At 49.2% G+C, this 18,210-nt stretch overlaps 1 protein-coding gene across 1 annotated transcript; it reads left to right on the top strand.

Moving 5' to 3' along the window:
* The first annotated feature begins 5,494 nt into the window (after window positions 1-5,494).
* Window positions 5,495-18,173, top strand: PSMB2 (proteasome 20S subunit beta 2). Its single transcript, XM_009908487.2, has 6 exons — window positions 5,495-5,616; window positions 6,371-6,493; window positions 7,083-7,153; window positions 14,759-14,921; window positions 16,820-16,869; window positions 17,918-18,173. The coding sequence occupies exons 1-6, from the start codon at window positions 5,526-5,528 to the stop codon at window positions 18,029-18,031; spliced, it is 612 nt and encodes a 203-aa protein (XP_009906789.2). The 5' UTR covers window positions 5,495-5,525; the 3' UTR covers window positions 18,032-18,173.
* Window positions 18,174-18,210: the final 37 nt, after the last annotated feature.

Below are 18,210 nucleotides of genomic sequence, written 5' to 3'. Positions count from 1 at the left end.
TTTTGCTAGCTGAAATTTCAGCAAGAGCTGCTCTGCAGCGTCCCACAGGCATCCTGAGTGGGGGACAGAGACAGAAACAGACTGGCACCAGGAGCTGCCCACCAGCCTGGGTGTGGGAGGACCTATGCAAAGTTCATCCCTGCCCATCCTAAGGAGAACTTCTTTAGATATATCATGTTTAGGCCTATAGAAAGTCAGCTCAAGGAGCTCTGTGGAGCCCAGACAGGGAGATTAAGAGTAAAGCTCCATGTAAGCCCTGCAGAGTTCATCCTGGGGTTGTGGATCTGAAGGGCACGGCTCAGCAGCTAGAGAGGAGCTCAGTGAATCAAGACATTTCTATTCCTGTCCACTCCACCAAGCTGCCCTGTGATCTCCACTAAATCACTTCTCCCTGTGCCTTCATTTCCTGCACCTGAAATAGCAGGAACACCAGGATCCTTTTCTTCTCTGGGAAGCAGGGAGCTCCCAGCAGGAAATCTTGTCTAGGAACTGCAGTGACTGCGACATTGCCTTTACTAATTCCATACTGGGACAGATGACAGCTAAGGGCAAACACCAGTCAGACAATCCCCAGGATGAAAAATACCTCCCATACCACAGCCATGCATCATCCTACAGCCTTCTGAGCGAGGGACAGATGCTTCAGGCCAGCACTGCCCATATTTGGTTGGGCACATGGCAGTGGCAATGCACCCATGAGGACTCAGCATCACTCTTCTGGAAGGGGACAGCACCCTGGGATTACCAGGCTGGGAGCCAGAGGTAGAACCTGCAGAGTTTTCCTCCTGCTGCCCTACACAGGGCACTGTGTTCCCTCTAAAGAGTGGTTTGCTGTTCTAACAGGTGGCAGAGGGATGGATGGCAATCATCAAGCAGTTGGCCAGCAGGAGAGGAGTTCAGTGAGCAGAGGCCTTGTTCCTGGCCAAGCAACCACCAATGTTTCACAGCTTCTCTGCATGGCAGCTCTTCTGGCAGATCTGTGTCCTTGCCCTCATGGACAAGACCAATGGTATTCTGGGGTGTATTAAGAGGAGCGTGGCCAGCAGTTCAAAGGAGGCTCTCCTGCCCCTCTACTCTGCCTGGTAAGGCCACAGCTGGAGCACTGGGTCCAGTTCTGGGCTCCCCAGTCCAAAATGGACAGGGAACTACTGGGCAGGGTCCAGAAGAGGCTAAGAAAAAAAAAAATGCTGAGGGGCCTGGAGCATCTCTGGGAGGGGGGAAGGCTGAGAGCCCTGGGGCTGTTTAGCCTGGAGAAGAGAAGCCTGAGAAGGTTATTTTCTCAGTGCTCAGCAAGAGCTAAAGGGTGAAGGGCAAGAGACTGGGGCCAGATTCATCAGTGGTGGCCAATGAGTCTGCTGAGCACCAGCATGAGAAGCACACATGACCCAGAGCTGTTGCTCACAGGGCAGCCAGGCTGGCAGCGGGCTGGCAGCAGTGAGCAGCCTGCTCAGGTAGAATTGATCTTGTTGTGCAAAGGTAAGAGCACCAACTGCAATATGTCATGGGCAATGTGTGAAGGTGGGGTGATAAAATGGTAGAGAAAGAAATGCTGAAAGGTTTGCAAAGCCAGCTCATGTCCTCACAGACTCTTGTTCGCCAGCTGTTGAAGCAATGACTTGTCTGCATTTTCTGCCCAGCTCTGAGCTCTCTGCTGCAGCAATCAGCACCCAGTGAAGAGGCTGAGATGTTCTCCTCTGTAAATATCATCCTAAATTAGCAAGCACTGGTCACTCTGCATCACTGGAGATGAGCAATTACTGTCCAGGCCAGATCCCCAGCTGGTGTCACCTCAAACAGCTCCAGTGGCTGTAACTGGGCTTGGTGGATTTATACTCAGTGCAGAGCTGACTCTGGGCTGCACTGAGGACTCTTTTTACTCACACTGATTATTTTACAGGTTTCCCACACAACAAACTGCTTGCCTGCCTTTATATAGAGAACATGACAGCTCTTCATCCTCAACAGGTTTTCTACCTCTCAGCCATCCCATTTTACCCTTTCTCAACCAGTTTGCCCCTGAGGAGTTTCCTTTGTTGCATTTATCTTCACACTGTTTGATGGTTCAGGGAGTTAGGGTAAATTCCATACCAAATTCAAGCTGCTCCCTCTTTTGTGGGTCACCTCTCCTCTTTCAATTCCAGGGCTCCTCACAGGATCAGCCTTCCTTTTTAAGATGCTACCATACTTGCAGCCAAAGGACACTTGAGATGCTAGAAGCTGTGATGGGAGGATGGGACAGTGAGCTCCCCACTCTTGTCACAGCCTCTCACTGCTTTATGCCAGGATGCTTCAGCTCCACAGCTTACCTGCATTGAGTGAGGGAAGATACTCCAAGAACCAGGAAAATGATCCAAGAGCTGGAGCATCCCTCCTGCAATGCTTGAGAGAACTTGGAGCTGTTCAGCCTGGAGAAGAGAAGGTTCCAGGCAAACCTTCTGGTGGCCTTTCAGTGCTTCAAAGGGCAGATCAGGACAGACTTTTGAGTCCCTGCTGGGAGCTGTGACAGATCAAGGGGTGATGGTTTAAACTAACAGAGAAGGAAGACATTTTTGATGCTGAGGGTGGTGAGACTGTTCCAGGTTGCCCCAAAAGGTGGGAAATGCTCTGTTCCTGTAACCATTCCAGGTCAGGTTGAGCAACCTGCTCTGGTTGCAGATGTCCCTGCTGACTCAAGGGGGGGTTAGACTGGATAACCTTCCCAAACCAGTCTATAATTCTATGACCTCAAGAGCATTTAGATATCTCAGGACCTTGGAAACTGTACCTTGTGCACCAGGTTATCTCAGTACATGTAAGAGTTTGACACAGGCTGCTTAGCATCCTTGTGCTCTTCAGAGCTTTTGTCTCTGGATTAACATCCAAGGAGCAGTTTCCCTTTACTGGTAGAAACAATTCCCCAGGTTCCTCTAGGCAGGGGTTTCCTGCTGTGTCCTTCTTGATGTCCTGATGGCAGGAGTGCCTCCACCCCGTGAAGAGGAGCAGTAGGTGTGTACTGGCTGCAAGCCTGCTTCCTAAAGAGGGAAATCCAATCTGTCAAGAAAATTCAATAACAACCTTACCATTTAATTGTACCCTAGGGCCCAATAAAAATCAACAAGGATGGGAGCTGTTGATATTTTGTTGTGTTACCCTCCTCTTAAAAAAAAAAAGCCTCCAAAAATACCTGCAAAGTTAAGACTGGCTGGGTGCAAGCACATGTGGAAAGAGGGGGAGAATGTGTTTCAAACTCCAGATTCTCTGTGGATCCATTGGTGTGGAGCGTGGCCATTGTCAGGTAAAAGCAAACATCCTGTTTTGATTTATGCACCCAGCACTCAATTTAACAAGTGTAGCTACAGGCAATTGGAAAACAGTCAGAATGGTGAATTTGCTGCTTGTGCTCATTTGTACAGTTTCCTGAAGACAGTTTGCTGCTGCTTTTTGGCATGTTCAGTAGTTTTGAAACCACACAAAGGTTATGCCCAGTTCTCTTGATGTACAGAGGGACTTTTCTTGGTTTAGGGGCAGTGGGGTGTTTGGCACGTGCTGTGGATCCAGTTTTAACTCCTGGGGCTAAAGGGGAAGGTGGGTTTAATGCTCTGGTGGCCCCTTTCATCAGTGTAAGGCTGGGGCTTTGTGGAGCTGCACTTTTTGAAGATACAGAAGGGGCCCAGGCAGGGGCAGAGCCTAATCAATAAACCAAGTGCCAGTTGGAGTGCCTCTGCTTGGCAGGATGGCACCTGCAGTTAGACCACGTCCAGGCAATCAGAGTATTTGTTCTGTTTTGCTCATTAGCGATTATCTACATCACAGCCAAACCTGAAAGCTTCTGGGTGCTGTAGAGCCACTTCCAACAACACATTTTTTGCCCTGAGAAATTTAAGTTGCAGAGAACAGCATTTCCTGATCAGCAGCTGGCAGAACCCATGTCTGGCCAAGCAATGGAACAGAGCCACCATCCAAGCTCTGTACCTGAGCTCACAGAGGAGCTCTGAAGCCATCAACTGACAGGAAAATCCACAGGGATATCTGCAGCACACAGGCTTTCCCTTGTTGCCTGGTAGGGGCACATCAGTCAGGGAAAAAAATCCTGTCAGAGCTCAACAGGTGAGTCAAGCTTGGCCCTTTGACTATGGGGCATTCTGCTCAGGATGGTATTTGGGGTGGCAGGAGGGACCACAGGCAGGGCACATACCTCTCATGGCTGGCTGTGGACCAGGCTGTCACCAGAAACCACAGCATGAGCTGCAGGAAGCCCCACACCATGGCTTGGGGCTCAGCTCCAGATGCAGCTGGCACTGCTGGCTGCTCCTGACACAGAAAGATGGGCAGCAAATCAATCACTGCATCGCTCCTGGAAGGATTTCGCTGTCTCTTCACAGTTCAGTTCCTTTTGACTACACAGATCAGAGGCTGTGGGAGAGCCAATCCTTTACTTCCAAAAGAATTTGTGCCCAAGGAACAGCAGCCATACAAGGAGGGTTTGCAGTATTTTTCTTTCTTCTGGGATCTCCATGCCAGCAGCCAGAGCTGAGGCAGCCAGGCCAGCTCTGCTGTAGTCTGTGGCTGATTTTCATCACTTCACGCAGACTGCCTTGGAATTGTGCTTGTTAACAGCAAACACTGTGTGGCATGGCTGGGAATGGCACCGGATTCACAGGACTTTTGTCCCAAACAAAAAACCCAGGACATCTGCAGACAGGAAAGCTCAGTTTGCCCAAACCTGCCACCAAACCTAGAGTGTATGAAGAACCTGAAGCTGAGTGTGATTGATCTAGGGAGTAAGATATTTGCCTGGACACACACCTGATCCCACTCCAAACCTGTACAGTGACTCTTACCTGTATCCTGGCACACAGAGCCCATACTCCAAACACTGGGACTGCAAGCAGAGCAGTGACAATAAAGAAATCTTTTCAAGATTATGTTTACTAGACAGACTTCGTCCCGAATAAACAGGAACGGGAGAAAACGCAGAGCACAGATAAAAACAGAATGCAGCAAAGCACATTTCCATCCCGCCTCGTATTTCTTTAGACATTTCGTCTGATAGCCTCCCGTTAGGGTAAATACAAGCCTCCCGTTAGGGTAAATAAAAGCCTCCCGTTAGGGTAAATACAAGCCTCCCGTTAGGGTAAATATAAGCCTCCCGTTAGGGTAAATACAAGCCTCCCGTTAGGGTAAAACAGCTGCGGCTGGGCGCCTGCCCTCGGGGAGCCCTTCCAGCTCCACTCCGGACCGACCGAGCCCAGCAACCCAGCCCCACGGCACGCCGAGAAGCCAGCCGACACCTCCCATGCCGGCTGCCGCCCCCAGGCTCGTTAGGGCCCGTGGGTGGTCAGTGGGGGCACAAAAGGAGCGGACCGCTGCCCCTCCACCACCGCCCCGCGTCGCCAGCGCAGCCCTGGGCTTGCCGCGCCCCACGTGACGCCCCTCGCGGCGGTGACGTCACCCGCGTGCGCGGCGCCTGCGCGGCCGGCGGGGTCGCTTCCCCGTGTCGCTTCGCTGTGTCACGGCGCGGCTCGCGGCTCGCAGCGCTCACCGCCATGGAGTACCTGGTCGGCATCCGCGGCCCCGACTTCGTCCTGGTGGCTGCCGACACCGTGGCGGCCTCCAGCATTGTCCAGATGAAGCACGGTGAGAGGCGAGGCCTGCGCTGCCCGGGCAGCCCCGGAGCTGCTCCCCCTGGGGCTGAATGGCGGGGCGGTAGCGCTGCCGTCCTCGGGACGGGCCCGGCGGGATGGCCTTGGGGTGCAGTGAGGAGCAGGCGACACCAGGGATGGGCTCCTTGTGTATGGTTTGGGTGTGCTGAGCCTGAGGGAAGGCTGTCGAACTGCAGGGGGGGGGAGGGTAAATGCTGCTGTGTCAGTTTAGGAGTTATTCCTCGGAGCATCTCTGTGAGGAGGAAGGGTTGAGAGGCCTGGGGCTGTGGTGACGAAAAACCTTCACAAATTTTAGGCAGTTTTTAGAATATTGGCGTTTACTGAGGGTGGCTTTGATTTGTAGCTGGATTGCAAGGGCTGAGCTCAAACCTGCAACTTCTGTGTAGCTGTTGGGTGCTCTTGCACTCATGCTGGGGGATTGTGACGCTCCATACCTGTCTTGCAGCAGCTAGTAAACGAAATTCTCCCCACCCCACTGGAGGAGGAGGAGTGCAGGAACATTTCCCTTCCTGAGGGAAACCATTTGTAGATTTTTCACTCTGTTTCTCTGGGTTATGTGTTTAACAAGTTGGGTGCCACCAGTTGTAAGAAGCTGTGAGAAGGTCATGATGTGGTTCCCCAAGTTTCTTCCTTCTGAAAAGTCATGATGTGTTATGATACTGGCAAAATAATCCCTTCTTTCTCATGACCACCACTCTTAATGTTTTATTTTTTTTTTCTTTGCCTAGACCATGACAAAATGTTTAAGATGAGTGAAAAGATCTTACTCCTGTGTGTTGGGGAGGCTGGAGACACTGTACAGTTTGCAGAATACATCCAGAAAAACGTCCAGCTCTACAAAATGAGGAATGGTGAGTGAAGGAGAACAGTTAGTGCTGTGGCTTTGGGAGAAAAGTGGAGTTTAGAGGTGAATGCTGGGGGCATGTGCTGCTCTCAGAGCTGCTCTGGCTTTAAGGGTTTTAGCAGAAGGGGCCATAAAGGCAGGATTGAAGAAAGGGAGGTGGGATTATAATTTTAGAATAGAATTAGCCAGGTTGGAGAAGACCTTTGAGATCATCAGGTCCCAAGTATCGTATAAACCAGGAGGTTTATCCAGAGCCCAGCTAACCCATTTGCAATAGAAATGGCACAATAAGAGGTTTAGTGGTGAACCATTTCTCCTAATGCATCTGTTGCATGCCAACTGCTGGCAGCTTTCCTTACACACTGAAAAATTCAGGCTGCAAGCTCACAGCATTTGACTTCTTCGAGGCTCTTTTCATGGTCCGTAGGGAACGGAGCCACCTGGACTTTGAGAGCCCTTTTTGTCCGTGCAGCTTTCAGAATAAACTGGAAAGGGCTACAAATGGCAGAATGGTTTGTCCTGTTTCAAGCTAGGGATGGAAAGGCAGGAAGGGAAGCATGGCTATGGATTTGTTACCCAGTGCATTTCTTCCCCAGGTTACGAGTTGTCTCCTATTGCGGCTGCAAACTTCACGCGGCGGAACCTTGCTGACTATCTCCGGAGTCGAGTGAGTAATGGGTGGAGGATTTTGGCAATGACTTGCAGGCAAAAATATCCATTTTTAAGTACTTCAGTCTGCAAAGGGATGGCAGCTTCTGTCTTGAGTGATGAACTCGCTTAGAGAGGGTTTTTTTTCCTTAAAATGCAACTCGATTTGCTCGTTTTACACTGACCACTTATCAATAACTGATAGAGCTCTAGGCTTAAAACTGCAGCCTTGGGCCCTGTAAACATTTAGGCATAAACACTGCAGACAGCAGAGTGAGTTAAGCCTCTGCCATCGAGATAAAGTTGGCAGTTTTCATGCAAATGCGCTGAATCCGTGTAATCTTCTTGGAAAATGATTTAGTGGAGCAGAGCTGTTTGATGTGCTTAGCAAAACAAGTCCCTTTTGTAAACAGCAGCATGAGCCTCTCACTAAATAGCCCAGCCCAGCTGCAGCTGTATTTTCAAGTTACTAAACTGCAGTTACTGATTTTTCTCAGGGTGGTTTTTCTAGTAGATGGGGGGGGAATGAACTGACCAGACCACTGAAATGCTTCCTCATCTTGGATCTCTCCAGGGCCAATGAACCTGGAGAGATCCAAGATGAGGAAGCATTTCAGTGGTCTTCTCAACATGCTGTGAAAAAACAAGGAATAGGCTGTGACCTTGCAACTACATCTGAAAGGCACCTACAGGAAGGCTAGGGAGGGTTTGTTTTGAAGGGCTTGTGGTGACAGGACACGGTGCAGTGGTTTGAAACCAGAGCAGGGGGTATTTAGAATGGTCGTAGGAAGGAGCTCTGCACAATGAGAGTTGAGATACTGGAACAGGTTGCTCAGATGTGGTTGAGGCCATCATCCCTGGAGACCTTCAAGGTCAAACTTGATGTGGCCCTGGGCAGCCTGCTATGGTTTGAGATGTCCCTGCTTACTGCAGGGGGCTTGGACAAGATGATCTTTGAGGATCCCTTCCACTCTGATGCAATCTGTGAATATGTTGAGAATGAAGCTGAACTCCATCAGGGGTAGGACATGGCATAAATGTTGTTCTATCTGGATTGCACAGGCCTGAAGTGGTGTTTCACAGGGGCAAATAAATGCCAGTACTGACACTAGAGCTGTGTTGTTGAGTGAGGTTCCTCAAGAACTCCTCTACAGGGACAGCCTGAGATCATTGTTCTCATTTCTGACATGGGTAACAGCTGAAGGCAGCAAGTTTTCAAGCTACTGAAATTAGTCAGTGGAGGATCCTAGCTCAATTTTGTACATAAAACTCTGCTCTTCCAGTTTAAATTCTTTCCAGTGAGGGTGGTGAGACACTGGAACAGATTGCCCAGGGAGGTTGTGGATGCCCCTTCTCTGGAAGTGTTGAAGGCCAGGTTGGATGAGGCCTTGATCACTGTGGTGTGGTGGAAGGTGTCCCTGCCCATGGCAGGGGGTTGAAACGAGGTGTGAGCGTACTGGGACACTCTGGGTGAATGTTCTGGTGCAAAATGAAAACAAAGAGAAGTTTAAACGAGTTTCAGTGGTAGTGGTAGCTTTAGTTCAGTTTGAATCTCAGCCAGTGCTGTCTGTTCCAGACTCTGAGCAGCAGCTGTATTCTGTCTGTGCCGGTGGGTGCTGACCTTCAGCTACCCAGATAAGAAACTGCTTCTTGCACATGCTTTGAGCTAACAGAATTTCCTCCTTAATAATTACCTTTTCTCTCTCTAACCCTTTTTTTGGGGGAAAAAAGGGAGGTAGGGGGCAAGAATGGGGTACAGCTGGGGGGACCCTCCTGGCTGGAGGAGGGAAAGATTTGCTGTGTTATATTCTCTGCTGTATATTTCTGTGTATATTGTAAATACTGTATATTGTGTATATATATTCACTGCATCTCATCCTGCTTGTAAATAGAGCTCTTACCCATTTTGCTTCTCCCACTGAGTTAGCTGTGGTTTCTTTGTGGGGGGGAGAACTGAGCTTTCTCTCACCACCACACTAGGTCATCTTTAAGGTCCTTTCCAACCTAAACCTTTCTATGAATCTATGAAAATTGGTTCAGCCAACTCTGTGGGTGAAGTATGGTTGATAGTTGATTGTTAGCAGTGATGCTGCTTGCTTTAGCTTTTGTTCAGGTGGAACTGGAAGGTCTGGGTGTGTTTTGTGGAGCTCTCTGCAGCTCTTTTGAGGTCTGTGTGAAAGAAATGCTGCTTCCTGCCTGGCCCAGATGGCTCTTGGCTGCCTGGTGCTGGTGGATTGTCAGGGGCATGTGACCTACACAGATGGTATAGGTGAGGCTGACACTGCCCTGCTCACTTAAAACAGGTTGAAAGGGACCCCAAGGATCATCTGATCCAACCTTTCTAGGTGATGGAGTTGAAATGAGCTGGCCCAGCACCCTGTCAAGCTGAGCTTTAAATCTGCCCAGCAGAGGGGAATCCACTGCTTCCCTTGGGAGGTGATTCCAATCTGACTGTTCTCATGGGAAACCTTTTCTTCTGGATTCCAATGAGAATCTCCCCAGCAGTGACTTGTCCCCACCACCCCTTGTCTTTTCCATGTGATTTGAAGTGCCTCCAACAGGAGCAATTCCACAGGCACTGTGGTAAGCTCGCCCAGCAGGACGTGGCACTGATGTGGCACTGTTGCCTTCCTCTGTACCATGTCCCTTGAGGCCTGATTCTCCCTGAGCCCACGTGTGCCTGTCTTCCAGCTCACCTGCTCCAGATGGGCAGCACAGTGGGGAGGACACTGGCAGAGGCAGATGTGTTTATTTACCGGAGACAAAATGTTGTGCTGATGCAGATGGCAGTGCCCCGGGGCACCTGGCGCACTCTGACACGGCTGTCACACTGCACTGAGCTCTCTACTGTGGGGAGAGCTCTTCCTTTTAAACCCTAGCACTTCATGATTTGTTTGTGGGGTTTAGAATTTGGTGACACAAACCTTGCCATCAGAATTATTTCCCCCTCCTTCCTCCCTGGCTTTTGTTACGTTTTCCTCGCAATCTGTGGGCTAGCAGAAGGATTAGCACCAGCGCTCGGGAGCATTTCAATTGCATCCAGGATTCCTGGAGGCTACTAATTTAATTAGGTGGATGGTAGAAACACAAAGTGAAAAGGTAAAAAAAAACATGCCACTGCTTCCTGGTAGGAGCAGGAAAGTAGTGGAGAAGTAAGAAGTTTGAGGGAAGAGGAGTTTGTTGCTGTGTTGGCACTCTGTGAAGGCTTTCTGTCTTGGGAGGCAGGAGAGGGAGTGGTGAACAGAAGCAGGGCAGAATCACAAAGTGCTGGGGGTTGGAAGGGACCTCAATAGATTATCCAGTCAAACTTTCTTGCCAGAGCAGGGTCACCCAGAGCAGGTCACACAGGAATGCATCCAGGTGGGTTTTGAATCTCTCCAGTGAAGGAGACTCCACAACCACTCTGGGCAGTCTGTGTCAGGGCTCTGTCACCCTTGCAGTGAAAAAGTTTTCCCTTCTGTTCCCATGGAACCTCCTCTGCTCCAGCTTGCCCCCACTGCCCCTTGTCCTGTCATTGGACATCCCTGAGCAGAGCCTGACTCCATCCTCCTGACACTGCCTTGAACATCAGCATGAATGAGGTCAGCCCTCCCCTGCTCCAAGCTAGAGCCCCACCTCCCTCAGCCTGTCCTCAGCAGGGAGATGTTCCACTGCCTTCAGCATCTTTGTGGCTTCGTGCTGGACTCTTTAAAGCAATTCTCTGAGGTCCTTCTTGAACTGAGGGGCCCAGAACTGGGCACAGTATTCCAGATGTGGCCTCAGCAGGGCAGAGTAGAGTGGGAGGAGAACCTCTCTTGACCTACTTGCCACTGCCCTGCTGTATGGAGCTTGTTCTGCACTGGTAACCACCAGCTGGCTTTCTCCCTCTTGTCTAGCGTAATTTCATGTAGGAACCTCCTGGCTTGTACAGTCCAGGTTCCTGACACCATGGGAATGGTTCTTGTGAGGCTGTGCCTTGGGGCTGTTCTTTTGGTGGATCATATCAAGCCTAACAGCACTGGGCTTGGAACTTCAGGCCATCAGCTCTCTGTGCTCTTTGCTTTTCCTTAATAGTCAACTTGTGGTTTTTCATCCCATTTCTCTTTAAAGCTTAGGGTTTGTGCTCCAGGGTAGACTCTGAAAAGAACCTTTGATTTGCTCTGTAAGGTCTTTTCCAACCCAAACCATTCTATTATTCTCTGGTGTTAAAATTTCCACTTACATGATTCAATTGAGGCCAACCCAGAGCCTGCTTTGCAGCCAGCTGGCACTCTCTAGTTCCTCTTCCGCTGGTACCTACTCCAGCATCTCACTGACCTGCTGGGTTTAGGACACTTAACACACAGCTGAGTTTGTGTGGTGCTGGGGGATAGGAGCAACCATCCCCTGCCCATCTGAGGATCAGTTTCTTGTTGTGATGCTCTGCTTAATTGTAGGTGACAGGGCCTGGCCTGAGTCCAGAGGAGGACTGTCAGTTCCTCTCTCCTTGTCCATGCCTGGCAGGGTGCTTCCTGGTGCCCACCTTTCCCCCTCGCTGTGACTTTGGCTTCCGCCAGATGTCACGCCGCTGCTTGTCGCCACCCCACCTCTCCTCTTGGAGCTTTCATGTTCTTCTCACAGCTGTAAATCCTGAAGAATTTCACACATCTCTTAATTGCTGTGGTTATTTTAAATCAAACAGCATCAAGTGCAAAGCTACTTGGGATGAGAAATCGTGCCTTTAATGGGGAGGTAAGTTTGGGGAGTGGAAAATTAAACCTCCTCTCTCCTGGAGTGTCAGTCTTTTGGTAGCCCTTTCATCACACCACTCTTCTGAGGGATCAGAACTTTTGGCATGGATTTGGTTACAAAAGCCATGGCTGCCTTTGGAGTGGAGAAAAGGATTGGGATGTGCAGGGAATGTCAGTCCCAGCACAGAGATGTTTGTCCTGCTAAGAGGTGCTGGCTGCATTTGGAGTTGTGGAAGCAGTGACTGTGTGTATTTGCTCATGTTTGATACTAAACACAGTGAAGGACATCCAGCTGCTAGAGTGGGTCCAGAGGAAGCCACAAAGATGATCAGGGGGTTGGAGCACCTCTCTTGTAGGGACAGACAGCCCATTGGAGCTGTTCAGCCTGGAGAAGAGAAGGCTCTGGGGAGCCCTTAGAGCACCTTTCCAGTACCTGAAGGGGGCTGGAGGAACTTTTGATAAGGGCTTGTAGTGATAGGATGAGAGGGAATGGATTGAAGCTTGAGGAGAGAAGATTTAGACTGGAGGTTGGGAAGAAATTCTTTATAGTGAGGGTGGTGAGACACTGGAAGAGGTCGCCCAGGGAGACTGTGGATGCCCCCTACTTGGTGGTGTTCAAGGCCAGGTTGGATGAGGCCTTGAGCACCCTGGGCTGCCCATAGCAGTGGGCTTGGAGCTGGATGAACTTCACAGTCCCTTCCCATCTATGAATCACTAGCAGGAGACCTTGCAGCTGAAGAAGAGCTCAGCTTTGTTCAGGTCTGTAGCACACCATTTATTTATGGTTGAATCTCTCCCATGTGCCTACGTTGGTAACTCAGTCACACAAACAGTTTTGAGTGATCTTGTGTCACGGCTCTTAAGTATCAACTTGTGTGATGTTTCAGAACAAATAAATGATGAAATCCAGAGTAATTAAAAGGAAGGCAGCTGCATGGTGAGTTGTTTCCAGAGATTCCTGATTGCTTTGAAGATTAAATCACAGCATTTGCAGTGATCTGTTTGATACAGAACTGTAGCCTCCTTTCTTCTCTCTTACTGTGTGGCAAAAGTAAAAATGTAATATCTTGTGATGTTAGTTTTTTTGGAGAGCAAATTCACTCTTTTTAGTATCAAAATGAACTCTTTCTTATGATAAAGTCAATGTTTTGGCCTTAGGGTGAAACTGTGTCTGCTTGTTCTAGTCCATTGTTAGCTGCATCTTTCTCTTTCTTATTTTGTGGCTCTAGATCTCTTTTTTCTTTCCCCCAGCATTTTAAGAGCTCTCCTCTTAGTCTGATTAATTTAATAAGAAACATTATGTAAATGTGCCACTACTGGAAGTATAGAAAAGATGCTTTGGAAAAATACCTAATTCCAATGGTTTGGGTGTCTTGTTTCTGAGCCTGCATTTAAAAATAGAATCCTAGAATGGCTTAGGTTGGAAGGGCCTTCAGAGTTCATCTGCTCCAACCCTCCCTGCCTCTGATCTAGACTTGATTGCTCAGGGCCCTCTTCAACCTGGTCTTGAACACCTCCATGGAGGAGGCATCCCCAACCACCAGAATCTCACCACCTTCCTACTGAGGATCTTCTTCCTAATATGCAGTGTGACCCTGCCTCCCCTCATCTGAAAGAGATTCTTTGCAGTGAGGGTGGTGAGACACTGCAAGAGGTTGCCCAGGGATGTTGTGGATGTGCTCTCCCTGGAGGTGCTCAAGGTCAGGCTGGATGAGCCCTTGAGCAACCTGGGCTGGTGGAAGGTATCCCTGCCCGTGGCAGGGGTTGGAACTGGATGATCTTCAAGGTCCCTTCCAACCCAACCCATTCTATTCATCCATGAGTCCTCTTGCCCAAGTCAGCCCTAATACTGCGGATTAAACTTGGTGCACGCAGTAAAAACCTTAGCTGCCAGTTAACAAGGCAGTGTAACACTAACTGTGCTGTGTGTAGGCTCCCAAATGTGCTAAAATGGTCTGTGGTTAGGAGTGTGACTGAGAAAAGAGCAGGCTGAATTAACAGAGGCCTTCTTGTGGACTGCAAAACGTTCACGTTGTGCTCACATGCTGACAGGAAAAATCAACGAGTTTTATGCTCAGATGAAAGGCCCTGGTGTGAAAACATAATTAAGTATTTTTTCTTAGCTTTCAATGTGCTGTGAAAGCTTTGAAGAATGCCCAAGCTTTCAGGAGGATCAGAGTTTGATGGCTTTATTTGCTTACACCTTCTGTGGTACCCAGAGTCCTGATGGTTTCTTAGCTTGAGCCCCGTGGTCTCCTGCAGACAGTACTGGTGTAGTTGTAGTAGTGTTTTATGGCCAGGAGCTGTGGAACCAACTATGCTGCTGTTCTGTGGCTGCATGGGATTGCTGAAAGTGTTTGCAGGTTTGTGATTCTGTGCTCTCCCTCTTGAGGCTTTATTCCTTTGGTTGCTAGGTAGATTCCAGCCTGGCTTTGGATGCAGGCCAGATGTGCTCTGTACCGCCGGCTGCACTGCCATGGAAATCACAGCCAGGCTGGGGCTGTTTTACCTTTACTGTCACATCTGTAGTTCCTCAGAGGAAAAGATTTTCATTCAGAGCTCATTTAAACCACTGGAAGTGCTGCCATGTTGGTCTGGGGTAGGAATGGGCTTCAACAGGGCTTGGCAAACTGGACCTGAATAAGGACCCTGCAGACTTCCACTGCATCCAAGATCTGCTGGAATGAGTGGTTCCATTGGTGGAGGTGGCACTTAATCACACTTGAAGCTGGGGATGCCCTGGAGGTGTTGAAGGCCAGGTTAGATGAGGCCTTGAGCAACTTGGGCTGTTAGAAGGTGTCCCTGCCCATGGCAGAGGGGTTGAAACTGGATGATCTTTAAGGTCTCTTCCAAGCCAAACCATTCTATGATTTGGATGTGGCTGCTGTAAATAAAGAACCCATTTCTCCTTGCAGACTCCTTACCATGTCAACCTCCTCCTGGCTGGCTATGATGACCACGAGGGCCCTGCCCTGTACTACATGGATTACCTGGCATCTCTGGCTAAGGTCCCCTTTGCAGCACATGGCTATGGTTCTTTCCTTACCCTCAGCATCCTTGACCGCTACTACAAGCCAGGTAAGTTGAGACTGTGGGGAACAAAATTCTCCAGTTGCCAATTAATTCACTAAAGCTCGTGAAGATGATCAGAGGGCTGGAGCACCTCCCCTATGGGGACAGGCTGTGAGAGTTGGGGATCTTCAGCCTGGAAAAGAGAAGGCTCTGGGGAGACCTTAAAGTAGCCTTCCAGTACCTGAAGGGGGCTACAAGAAAGCTGGGGAGGGACTTTTGACAGGGGCTTGTGGCAATGAGAGGGAATGGATTGAAGCTTGGGGAGGGGAGATTTAGACTGGAGATTGGGGAGAAGCTCTTTATAGTGAGGGTGGTGAGGCACTGGAACAGGTTGCCCAGGGAGGTGAGGATGCCCCCTCTCTGGAGGGGTTCAAGGCCAGGTTGGATGAGGCCTTGAGCAGCTGGCCCTGCCCATGGCTTTCCAACCCAAACCTTCTAAGAATCTATGAATCTGTGAACTCAGACTGACATCTGCTGAGTCAGATGGTCCAGCATGAATGCTGTGATGCTATGGACTGGAATTTGAGGTTTTTATTAGAATCACTGTAGCTATAAAGATTGCCTGCTGGCTTTGCTGACATGGTAATGTGAAACTAGTCAACTCCTTGAAGTGTTTTCCTGTTTGAAGCATAACAGACTGGAAGTGAAGGAAGTTTCAATTTATTCTACAACATGCCCTAGCCTTTCCTGGCCCATTAGCTGCCACTAGTCTGTTCTTAATAAATAGCATTTTGATAACTTTATCTTCTCCTTGCTGCTCTGCTGGCCATGACACATGCACTTGCCCAGAGTATCAATCTTCAGAGGGCAGCCCCAGATCCTATTGCTCCATCTCTTGTGTGATAGATAAGACATACAAGTGAGAAGCTATTCCTAGCAAGATTACCTTCAGTGTTCTGAAGTAGGTGGTGGTGAGGATGAGCTGGTTTGCTTTGCAGCTTTTTTTTTTAATGCATGTGGGAGCAGTTGATCATAATTCTTGTACCTGTCTGTGCCTGTCCAAAGCTTTAAATTTAGAGTCATAATTCAGCTCTTGTGCTGCCAAGGAATAAACATGGCCCCAGCCCTGCTTTACAGGTGAGGAAATGTAAAAAGCTTGGAGTATTGTTACACAGAATCCCAGTGTGCTAGGGTTGGAAGGGACCTCTGGGCACCTAGTCCAACCCCACTGCTAAAGCAGGGGCACCCACAGCAGTGTGGCCAGGGGAGTTTGGCATCTCTGCTGAGGAGACTCCATAACCTCTCTGGGCAGCCTGCTCCAGCACCCTCATGGGGGAAGAGTTTCTTCCTAATGTCTCCTCTCTATTGAGCTGCTTCCAGTTCGAAGCTGTTACTCCTCATCCTGTCACTACATGGCTTTGTAAGAGAGTCCCTCTCTTTACACCATGCCTCATGGAAAGAGCAAAGCAGCCAGCTGCAGACCATTGCCATGGCTGCCAGCCCTGTGGAGCGCCGGATTGGATCCTGATGTGAGAAGAGCAGGGCCATCCCACACGTGCCTTTCCCATTATTAAAGCTAATACCCAGCAGGGAACGCAGCGCTAAAACCCATCTCCACCTCCTGTCACTGACTTGCAGCCGGCTGTGGACAGATGGAGCTGATTTAAAGCTGTAATAAACTGGAGGAGAGGGAGAGAGGGCTGGAGTTGTCCAAAGCCCAGTCCCTGGCCATGGGAGGCAGAATTCCGTCATGCTTCCCGTTCCGTGGAACAAATCGATTCTCAATGGCTTGTTGCAGTGTGAGTGCTTCAGTGCGGGGCGTCCTCAGGACATCTGGAAAGTGTTTGCCTGGGAGCTGGGAAGGAGGTTTTGGTGCTCAGCTGAAAAGTTGTTTAAATTTAATAAAAGTTTCTGCTGAGAGAGATGGCCTCTAATGAAAGCAATCTGTGGATGTTCTCTTTCAGGTATGACACGTAAGGAAGCCATGGATCTGCTAAAGAAATGTCTAGAGGAGGTGGGTTGCCAAAGTGGAGGCCCTTAAGATCTTGAGAAAGGAAGAGTTGTTTGCATTCATTTGCTGATGTTTTTCCTCTTCCTTTTGTCGCCTCTCTTGGCTTCTTTTGCCAGAAGGGCTAATAAATGCACATCAACCAGATGTGGGCCAGCTACTGAGGGGAAGGATTTGTGGGCACTTGTGTTGCCTTAGCGTGGTTCATGTCCTCCAGAACATAAACTTGAAGCTTAATTGCTTTGCTTTACTACTTCCATGCTTAGCATAATATTGATACAGACAGTCTCTGACTTTCTGCTTTCATGTTTCTTCTGAACATGATGCAAGCATCCTCCTATTGCTTGTGTTCCATTCCACTAGTCTGTGCTTCTAAGCCTGCTTCCAGCCTCTGAAGTGATAGCTGAGGTAAAGATTTGACCTTAAAGTGCATGATCAGCTTTAGTGTAAACAGAACCTCTCAGATTCCAAGGCTTTTATCACAGGGAAATATCCTTGTCTTTAAGAGACTGGATTGAATGTAGCTGGGAATCATAGAATTGGGTTGGAAGGGACCTCAAGGATCATCTAGTTCCAGCCCCTCTGCCGTGGGCAGGGACCCCTCACACTAGAGCAGGTTGCCCAGAGCCACATCCAGCCTGGCTGCAAAAACCTCCAGGGATGAGGCTTCTACCACCTCCCTGGGCAACCTGTTCCAGTGTCTCACCAACTTCCTGGGGAAGAACTTCCTAAGAAACATCAGGAAGACTAAAGAGGTTCTGTTCAAAGTACCTATTTGATATCTTGTGCCCCAAGTTGTAGCCCACTCCAGTCACCCTGCTGAAGCCTCTCCCTGGTTAACAGGCTCAGGTATTTGGCTTGTCTAACAGGCAGGGAACAAACTCACACTCACGGGTTCCTCAGCAGTGAAGTCCACTCTGGCTGCTCAGATTTCAGGCTCACTAGAACCAGGATGGAAATGGCTGATGTACAGCAGCAGAGCCCTTGAATCATGCTCCTGTTTGTGCTGTGAATGACTCTAATCTCTTTTGTCTGTCTCTCTTTTGTTGAACAGCTTCAGAAACGCTTCATCCTCAATCTGACTTCTTTCAACGCCCGGTTCATTGACAAGGATGGCATCCATGAAGTGGCAAACGTACCCCTTGCAACAGCAACAACAACAACCTGACCCCTGAGAGCTTTTCTTCAGCAGTCTTCTCCTTTTGTTCACTTTTGGTGGTGTTTTTGGGGTGTTTGGGGTTTTTTTTCTATTCAGTGGAAGCACACAGGTCATGTGCTGTGCTGGGAGCTGAAATAAAGATTCACATTTATACAGCAGGTTTTGTCTTTTGATTCCACTCATCCTTC

The sequence above is a fragment of the Dryobates pubescens genome, chromosome 20, assembly GCF_014839835.1.
Source record: "Dryobates pubescens isolate bDryPub1 chromosome 20, bDryPub1.pri, whole genome shotgun sequence".
In the NCBI taxonomy this organism is placed as follows: domain Eukaryota; kingdom Metazoa; phylum Chordata; class Aves; order Piciformes; family Picidae; genus Dryobates; species Dryobates pubescens.
Note: the sequence above shows the minus strand (reverse complement) of the source record. Positions and strands in the feature narration are given on the sequence as shown.